This window comes from Ananas comosus, linkage group 21 (assembly GCF_001540865.1).
Source record: "Ananas comosus cultivar F153 linkage group 21, ASM154086v1, whole genome shotgun sequence".
Taxonomy (NCBI): Eukaryota; Viridiplantae; Streptophyta; class Magnoliopsida; order Poales; family Bromeliaceae; genus Ananas; species Ananas comosus.
Genome location: NC_033641.1, coordinates 3,868,210 through 3,878,458, shown reverse-complemented (window position 1 = coordinate 3,878,458; position 10,249 = coordinate 3,868,210). Strand labels below are relative to the sequence as shown.

The 10,249-nt window shown below is 39.4% G+C and overlaps 1 protein-coding gene across 1 annotated transcript; it reads right to left on the bottom strand.

The window, feature by feature from the left end:
- LOC109726585 lies at positions 1,124–9,105 on the bottom strand. The gene is made up of 4 exons (XM_020256258.1): positions 8,440–9,105; positions 2,959–3,206; positions 2,359–2,879; positions 1,124–1,850 (listed from the first exon to the last, which is right to left on the bottom strand). Exons 1-4 carry the CDS (start codon positions 8,863–8,865, stop codon positions 1,309–1,311), a joined length of 1,737 nt encoding a protein of 578 aa, XP_020111847.1. The 5' UTR covers positions 8,866–9,105; the 3' UTR covers positions 1,124–1,308.

Here is a 10,249-nt window from a genome sequence, read left to right as displayed (position 1 = left end):
GCCGGCGGCGACGCCGTTCTGTCTTCGCCGCTCTCTGGGAAGAGAGAAAAAAAAGAACGAGAGAAAAAAGAGAAAAGAAAAAGATATAAGGGCACCTCCGCTCCGTCTTCGCCGCTCTCTGGGAAGAAAAAGAAAAAAGAACGAGAGAAAAAAAGAGGAGAGAGAATGAGGAAAGAGAAAAAGGTATAAGGGTATTTTGGTCAGTTTGCTGAAAAAACGGACCGAATCTGCAAAAGCCAAAAAGATGGCCCGATTTTGCAAAAGCCCAAAATAAGTGGATTTTTTATGCAAATTGGCCAATATAATACTATTCTCTAATAAGTTTTTCAAAAAAAATATCAAATTTATTTTTAAAAACTTTTATTGATGTGGGTTAGGGATAGAGTTTTGAGAGAGGATAGGTTTTTTTTTTCTTTTTGATGAGAAATGGGTGAAGAGAAGGAGGGTGAGATGGTCACATAGGGTTCGAGAACTTAGTGGGCTTCCGAAATGAAATCTCAATCCGGGCTAGAAGACCGAAATCAAGTTGAAGGCTAATGGGCCATTCCCATTCAGTCCGGAATAGGAATCCCAAACCGATTCATGCGAACCAAACAAAATTAACCGGATTTGATCAAACCGATTCCCATTCCATACCCAAAATGAATGAACCAACAAGCCCTTAGTTTAGTTGGAGTGTAACTAATCACACTAGAGATTGTTTTATCACAAGACCATAGCATGTTCCTTCAATGACAGCCCTCCATAACTCATAATCTATCCACATAGGCCGGTTTGGCACTGAGCACCTAAGATTTGACGGGATCGGATATGACGAGAGTACAACAATCCGAGAAGGGAGTAAATTCAAAAGCATCGAGGTTCAAGGTGTTAAGGGGTGGGCCCAGGGCAATGCAATAGGAATTCGATAATCACAACCAGTGAGAGGACCTTTCCCTAGTACGAAAGGACCGAGAATGACGCACCTCTGGTGTACCAGTTATCGTGCCCACGGTAAACGCTGGGTTTGAGTAGCCAAACCCTATTCCACTGTCGCAAACTCCTATCCAATCCAATCTTGAGTGTTGAACAGTGCCTAGGATAGTCATTCAGATATTATTATAAGCAAGAAGGCGAATCTTTGTAGGATGATAAAAGGACTAGTCATGATATTTATTCGGATATTTGCATTTGAAGCTTATACTTTAACTTTCAGTACAAGTAATGAAGCCCTTGAGCTTCTTAATCAAATAATAAGGACAATGATTACCACCAGATACAACATAAAATTTATTTACACACCAATAATAGGAAAAGAATGTGATAACTTCACAATTTTCCACCTACTTTTGGTAAGCTATTTTCTTCTTTACTTACTGTGGCTAAACGAAATTGCGTAAGCTGGCCTCTTGGAAACCGAAACTCGATATTGGAGCCTTGGCCACCTAAATCTCTAGTGCTTGTAATGATCTTAAACCACTGGCTTTCAGGACTGCATGTCCCATCTTGGCTTAAGCACTTGCACAAATTGGTCACAACAGTACCATCTGAATTAATATCCAAACACACTGTACTTCCGTTGTTTGGAAGTTTGGTCGAAAGATGCATCTTCGATGCAGATACCATATCCCACTTTGAATTGGACTCGCTGCAACTGCTTCCAAGCATCGCATTCTCGCCCACATCTTCAGCCTGCAAGCAGTATCCAGTGCCTTTTAGCACTACCTTATGTTCCGATGTGTAGTTCCAAGCTTTGGATTCTCCACATAAACCCAACTCAAGTGGCTTGGATGGAGACTGCACCATTAGGCAGAGTCCCGTTAAAGGATGGAAAATTAAATTGTATGCTGAATTATTGGACAGACCGGGACCTGCATCATAGACAAATTTCTGTTGTTAATGAAGCTGAGGGTGTTCTTCGACAATCCTTATCAGGGCACTTCTTTCTAAGCCAATTTACAAATTCAGACGTCAAAGTTTGACTCAATTCAACTACAACTTCAAATTCACTTACAATTTATTTCCACAAGTTTATACTGCATAACAAATAACTCATGTTAGCCTACCATGAAAAATCTCGCCATGTCATCATCATTATTGAAGTGCGCTGAGATTTTTGAGGTTTCAATTTTGACGACAATGCTGATGTGATGCTCTTTTCAAATAATTCACAACTGAAAGGACTGGAATTGCATGCAGAACAAACATCCAGGACTAAATTATCTAAAAATAACTGAAATCCTGAGGATGTGTTGAAGTCGGGATAAACTTAATTAAGCCGACTTTCTACTAATGCTTTTTGGACAATATAAGAAGTTATTGGCTATATGATGTCGTCGCTAGCTTATGAATTACTCAAAAATTATTGTAGTACCAAACCTTGGAAGGGAGATTGCAGAGCTGCAATTTTTTGGAGAAAATCGGTGCTCCTGGCCTTACACCAATCCCAGCTAAGTACACCATATGTCTCATCATAAGCTAATTGACCTTCTCTAATATAATAGCTTCCTTGCAATGCCCAAAGAGCCCAGTCGAAATCCAGTTCGGCCGCCACACTTATAAAGCAGCTAAGAAAGTGGTTGTCAGCAATATTTGTACCACTTTGGTCAACCCCAAACTCGGAAAGAAACAATGGCCAGCCCTTATCAAGTAGGAAGACTGCCTTCCACATTTGTGTATCCAATACCATACGACATACATCATTAGGGTTCCCATTTTGCCAGTCACCGCCATCTGAAAATCCATACCAATGTAGCTCAAAAACTATTTTCCCTGTAAATGATAACTCCACTTGCTTGAAATGCAGGAAGCTTAGGTCTTTATCATAATCTAAGCCAGACAGAATAATGAGAAGAGTTGGGTTCGCGAAATGTACCGCCTCAGCACCTTTTTGCATATACCTAAATTGTTAACAGATTCATACAATTGGTAATTTGATAGTCTAATAGCTTGCGCAATGCAGTTCTGTAAGGGTATTACCTGTACCACAAGCTAACATTTTGCTTTGGTCCACGAAGCTCATTCCTCAAGCTCATTCCAACCACATTGGGTGAGTTCTTAAACATTGTTGCCATCATTGTTAAGCCCTCCAACCATTCATCAGGGTCAAAGTACTCGTCTCCAAAAAAACCATTGTCATCATACTTGCTGCAGCACCAACCAGGCCTGGTAATTTGATTGTCCAGTATGACCATGAGGTTGTTGCTAGCCAAATTCGATACCACTGCCTGCCATGTAACTTTTCAAGGTCAACTTGTGCATATTTAAAACGTAATGTAGAGGTAGCTTGGAGATGTAAGTCATATATAGAAACAGTTGACAAGACTTGTTTTACATGAATCCTATGTTATTGAACGGATTTCTAAAGATTGAATTTGAAATGCTATTTCACCTAGCATTGTTTGAGGCCACAAGGTCATCATTTCTGAAAGCAACATGATGGATGCCATGTTAAAGTAACGGACAATTGGCAACCTGCAAGTCATGTTAGGGAGGTCAAAGCGTAGGAAGGTCTTCATGAGAATTGTTTAAGAAACGAATACAACAATTCTTAAAAATCAAACTAAGAAGAAATAATTGATAAAAACAGAGAATTTGAGAATTTAAATAAGAGAATGGTTAGAAAAAAATCATACATTTTGAGTTTCTGCAAAGTCAAATCAATCGCACGCACGCGGATGAGCCAATTCAAATTCTTGCCAATCATCGATTCTTGGCTACTTCATTAGAACTTCAGATATTGGAGAAAGAGTGTTATGGCTAGTTTAGAAAGCAAAGAAATAAATTCAAGAGGATTGAAAGGAATTAGGGTTTAGGGTTAGCCGCAGAAAAGAATAAAGAAGTCAAAGGATTTAATGACAAAGCATAGGCTTGAATCAGTCTTGACAGAAATAGTTATCGCGAGGCCCTAGTAAATCAGTCAATCTGAATGGTTTTCCTCCCATAATAGATCCAATGACTAGTATTTAAATAGGAATAAAAAGAAAATAGAAAATGAAAAGATAATTAAGGGGACTTGCTCCTATTCAGGACTCACTTCGGCTGACACTTTCGTAAATTAAGAGACATTTTCGAGGAATTTTAATAATTGAATATTTTTATTAATGGAAGCATAGATTATAATGGGATCAAGCTTAATTATAAAATAAGCATCAGAATGACTAGGAATACGATTAGGAATTCGAAAAAAGAAATTAAACAAATTCTCATTGTAGAATTCAAAATAGAGTTAGAAAGGAATGAAGTTCTAAAAACTAAAAATAAAAACCCTAACTTAATAAATATAGAAAACAATTAAATCAGACTCAAGTCAAAGCTCCTAGCACTGGTCCATTGTCACGCCCCAGATCCGGCTGCACGGATCCGAACCGCGACAACCAGCCACGGATCCGAAGGAAAAACCTCTGAAAATGGAAGGCCTTAAATAGATCCAAAGCCATACTCTCAATTAAGGACTAAATAAAACAATTTACTTGCTTAAAACGAAACTGAGCAATAATTACTAGATGTCCAATTTAATCCATCTCAAATCAAAATAAACTATATGTCCAAAAGACAAAATCTATCTAACGAGTCCTCGCCGGCCAATTATCTCACACGGCCCAACACTCGGTATCTGAAACGGTAGACAACAAAAGTAAGCGCAACGCTTAACAAAGAATCTACTTCAAAGGACAATTGGAGCATTTCCACTCCGTCGCTCTAACCACGAGAGCTACAATTACGCGTCGTTCCTCCTCGGGAACCACGTACAGGAAAAATTCCTCTCTTCCGAGGTATCTGACCGCAACGGTTTTAACGATAATAAAGAAGTTTTGATTGCAACTATACGAGGCCACGCACCCTAATAATAATAACAACTAGGCTTAAGCATTTTGGACCAGAGGTTTGGGCCTAACGAGTTATTATTGCTAGTGGATCGAGTTGTTACAAAAAATTGGAGAGAGTTTTTAGGTAGAGATCAACAGCTAAAAGTGAATCGGAGACTCGAATAGACGGCGGAGATCGTTTCCTACTAGAATAGGGGTTTTAGGATTTTAAGCCTTGTGATTCATGTTTTTTGAGTTGAAAGCTTCATTGTAGATACCTTAGTTGAGAGAACGTGGAAAGCTTCATTGTAGATCGACACACCGTTGGCCGAACCACATAAATTCTATGTTCTTGTGTTCTTGTATTCTCTCTTGTTTTTATTGCGTTATTATCTCGTGCTTGTTTTCTACAATTATTCTCGTCTATTTTCATCTGGTAAAAGTCTTGTTTTAATTGCACGTGTCATGTGAGTTTGAAGTGTGCTCGGTAATCCCTCGGCGGGTCCCTTGCAAAACTAAATGCGCTCATAGATAAAACATTATAATGCGATTCACCTACATGGAAACAGAACTAGTCATACCAGTATGTTACATGTATAGAGTACAGCCTAATGTTTACTCTTCGTCAATGGGTCTTCAAGCATATATTGTATCATTGTATGATCAATAGGCACCAAAAATTATCCACTTGCTTATTAAGAATAAAGAGCTTTATATCCAAATACCAACATGAGCCAGAGCTCTTGTTGCTATTAGTGAAAAATATAACTATTTCAAGATCATTGTAGGTCCATAGGGGCTTTTCAACGAAGTCCGCGACTTTAGGACAGGTGGCCTCAAGGCAAGTTATAAGCTCAACCTCCATGCTGGATCAAGGTGCTGAGTTTTGCTTGATGCTTCTCTACATGATGGCATCTCTAGCAAGAAGAAAGTTAAGGCCTATAGTATAATTTCTACCATTTAGGCACCACGCAAAACTTGCATCTAAGTAACACTATGAACTCGAAATAGTCAAATATCTAATATGTAAGCATATAATCTTGTGTCCCTCATAAATAAAGCATGACAATTTTCTAGTGTTCTACACCAAAATTACTCTGACAAAAAGCTGTTAGTTATATGCCCGAATGCCAATCTGATGACACTAGCTTAAGGGTATGCATACATTAATCATGTATAATTCTTAATAGAAGGACAACTATTCTATTCATGTGAATATTTGTCTAGCAATGCAATATTAATGTGAATCGTCCATTGATTTTTTGTTTGAGAAGACATATTCCTAAAAGTTAGAAATTTTATGTGTACTTTTCTATACAAGACTCTTTAAATGCATCTAAATGGAGGAATATTACAAGGGCGGTGATATTTCGAATAAGCCGATGTATTCTATGTTTCTAATTGATGCGGCGAATCTCAAGTTACCAGTGTAGGGACAATAGAGCAAGCATTCAAGTGCTTGTTAGAGAATAAGTACACTGAACGTGACGATTTAGTTGAACAATCACATGATATATACATGACACTTTCTCCTGGTTTATTTTTCTCTTCTACTTTGGAAGTTTGTAAATTGAATCGTTCATTATATGGCTTAAAACAAGCTCCTGGAGCATGGTTTGAAAAGTTTCACTCTACCTTGCTTTAGTTTAAGCTTGTGCAAAGCCAATATAACTCTTCCTTTTTTCTTCGGAAGACTTCTACTAGAATTGTCCTCCTTTTGGTGTATGTTGATGATATTGTTATTACTAGGACAGACTCATTATTGATTACTCAGCTTAAGCAACATCTTCGACAGTCTTTTCATATGAAGGATCTTGGTCATCTTACATATTTCTCGGGTTGGAAGTTCAAACTGACTCTTCTGGCATGTTCTTACACCAGTATAAATATATTCAGGATTTGATTGCTTTAGCTGGTCTTCAAGATTCTTCATCTGTTGATACTCCTCTAGAAGTGAATGTTAAGTACCACACTAAAGAGGGGGAGCTACTTTCTGACCCTTTATTGTACCGGCAGCTAGTGGGTAGCTTGAACTACCTGACCGTTACTAGGCCTGATATTTCCTTTGTTGTACAATAAGTTAGTCAATTTATGCACTCTCCACGACATCTACGCTTGGCGGCTGTTCGCCACATCATTCGATATCTCCGAGGTTCCCCTTATTGAGGTTTATTTTTCCCTGCTGGATCTCCTATGCGTCTTGTTGCTTTTGGTGATGCTGATTGGGCTGGATGTCCCAATAATCGTCGATCTGTTACTGGTTGGTGCATGTTTCTTGGGGACTCTTTGATAACATGGAAAAGTAAGAAACAGGACCGTGTCTCTAAATCTCCCACTGCCTAATATCGTGCTATGTTTGCTGCATGCTCTGAAATTACTTGGCTTCGAAGGTTGTTGACTGAGCTTGGCTTTCCTTAGCATGATCCCACTCCTCTTCATGCCGATAACACAAGTGCTATTCAAATTGCTACTAATCAAGTCTACCGAGCGCACTAAGCATATTGAAGTGGATTGTCATTATATTCTGGAAGCTATGGATACTTGTGCCATTTCTCTTCCACGTGTTTCCACATCCTTACAAATAGCCGAGTGTTTACCAAGTCTCTTACTCAACAGCGTCATCAATTTCTTGTTGGCAAATTGATGCTTCTTGATCACCCAACATCAATTTGAGGAGGGGGATGTTACTATATATAGCTCATATTTATTTTGTATAGACTGTTAGTTTCTATATCTATTATATTTCCATAGTTAGATTGTATAGCTGTAAAAGGAGAGAAATCAGCCAATAATCACTGTATATTCATCTATTTATTGAATAAGAAAACAACCAAGAAAAGGGCATTCAGTCATTCAATCAAATTCTATCATCTTTTACACTTCCCTTACTCTTGAGAGAGACACCACACAACAGAATGAAGAAGAAAGAATTTTTTCTCGCTGCTTGACTCTAAGTAAACTCAAGTGACCAACTTGATTCACTTAACCCAAAATAAGCCACTTGACTCAAAGGAAGAAAAGGAAAACCATTTAAATATTACATCAAATGTGTTCCTATAAATACACTAATTAATTCAAGTATAACAAAAACAAAAAAAAGAACAAGTATAGCACTAATTTTCAACAGCGCCTACATCCACAGGAGAATAACGCAAGAAAAGTTTTCACTATAAACTTAGAGATTACAAGAGTGTTACAATAGGCGAGATATCCCTTTGACTTGAAGGCACCAAGAGAAGCACTGACAACCTCTAGCTCTACCCAAATGGCGCAAACGACGCCCCACAAGAAAAATCCCGGCTCCTAGTTGATAGAATTAGGATTAAATAAAGCCCTAGAGTTTCCTCTATTTTTTTTCTCCCATTTTTCTTCTCACTCTCTACTTTACTAACCCCATCTATTCTAATCACCCCCCTATAGCCCCTATCCTATTCAAAAGGCTACGCAATATGAGGCCTTAGATCAAAAGAGATATGATCCAAAGGCGCACTACAAGTGGGAACCCAAAATATATGAGTTAGAGAATAATGCAAATGGAAGATTTCACTTTACCAAGCCATATAACAAATTAGGCTCAACTAGTAAAACCCAAACAAGATACACGACCGACTATAGCAAAATAAATGAAAAAAGCATCGTTGATGGTGCTGACCTGAAAGACTTTGACGAGCGTCAGATCCAGCAGGTCGGGGTTGTTGACGCGGACGCCGGCGAGGGACTCGAGCAGGCCGAGTCGGGCGAGGGAGGCGCGGAGGGTGAGGGAGGCGAGGGAGGCGTTGGTGAGGAGGTAGAGGGGCCAGGTGAGGCGCACGCAGTTGAAGCCCATGGAGGTCACCCGCTCCGACACAGCGCCGAGAGGCTGCCGGCCGAGCCCCTCCGCCGCCGCCGGCTCCAGGTGCGCCGCCCAGTTGGCGCAGGCCAGCTTCACCCGCCGCCCGGAGCTGTCTACGATCCATCGAGAGCTCGTCGACAGCGGGAAGGTCGGAGTTGGAGTTGGAGTCGGAGCCGGGGTGGAGGATGGGAGCTGCAGGACGGAGAGGAGGAGGAGGGTCAGCAGGGGTAGGAACGGCGGACTCATGAGGGATTGGCTAGCGGCGAGTTGTGCTGATGACTGGGCCGGAGGATTATCCTCCTGATTCGTGGATATCAACAGTTAATTCATAATGTTCTTTATTAAGTAATAAAAATGGACAAGAGAAGGAGGCGTTGGTTGGAACGGCACGCTTCCATGTTGTAAATTACAAGCACACGCAACTTCAATCGAAGTGATAATTTGTGAGTGGTCGTGCGGGACGAGGATACAGAATTGAGAGAGAAACTAGAATGAAATCATGTTGAACAAGGATTGAAACCAAAAAAACAAAAACCCGACTAAGAAACAAGATGGGAGCAAATCAAGCTCTAATCTATACACAATATGTAGATTGACATTTAGGTCTTGTTACAACATATTTAATATCTTATATACTATGTTAAGATATTGTATATTACAACATCGTTAGAATAACATTATATGGTATGATATATAATTATATGTTGTGTAATCCTAATTATATTGTTACTATAGTAAACATTGTTATTATAGTAGACTTATTTATCTCTTGTACTATATAATTTCATCAATAGAATCTAAGAGGGTATGCTTTTTTGCCCTTCTATCATGGTATCAGAACCACAAACCCTAATCCGAGGATATTGATCTACAACCACCTTCCACCACAAATCACGCCTTCTCCATAGGTGTTTTTATTCTTGTTATTCTTATTCTTGCTATGTAGGTGCTGCTCGACTTATCTCTAGTGCCGCTCGGTGCATCCCTGCTGCCGCTATTTTCTCTGGTGGCGCTCGGTGCATCCCTACTGCCGCTGGTGTCGGGTCATCCTTGGTGTCGCTAGTTTCTTCTTATCTCGTTGGTGCCGCTTGGTTGATCTCAAGTGCCGCTCGGTCCTTCTCGAGTTCAACTCTAACTCACTTTTCCTCTTTCCTCTAGATCTATGATTATTTGGTCTATTTTTTGAATTTGTCTCTCTCATGGTGGATCTTTTTTTTCTTTTGGTGATAACCTGTCTTCTTCTTCAAATCTGCTAGTGGTTAACATCAAAACTCTTATACCACTTGAATATCACTTGGTGTTACTACGCGTGTGGACGAAACTGATACTATGCCGCCTCAAAGTATTAAAACTTCCGATATGAAAACAAGTGCAAATCCAGAATATCAAAATTGGAAAAAGGAAGACATCACTATACTCTCGTGGATTAATGCCACCCTTTCTCTTAGCATATTACAGATGGTCGTTTCTAGTTCTCCTAAGACTGCATATGATGCTTGAAAAACTATTAAAGCATATTTTCTTGATAAAATTGCTTCCGCGGCTTTCTCTCTAAAATCCAAATTGCGAAGCATCAAGAAATATTCAATGAACATAAGCGATTACATGTAAAAGATTAAATCAATTGGTG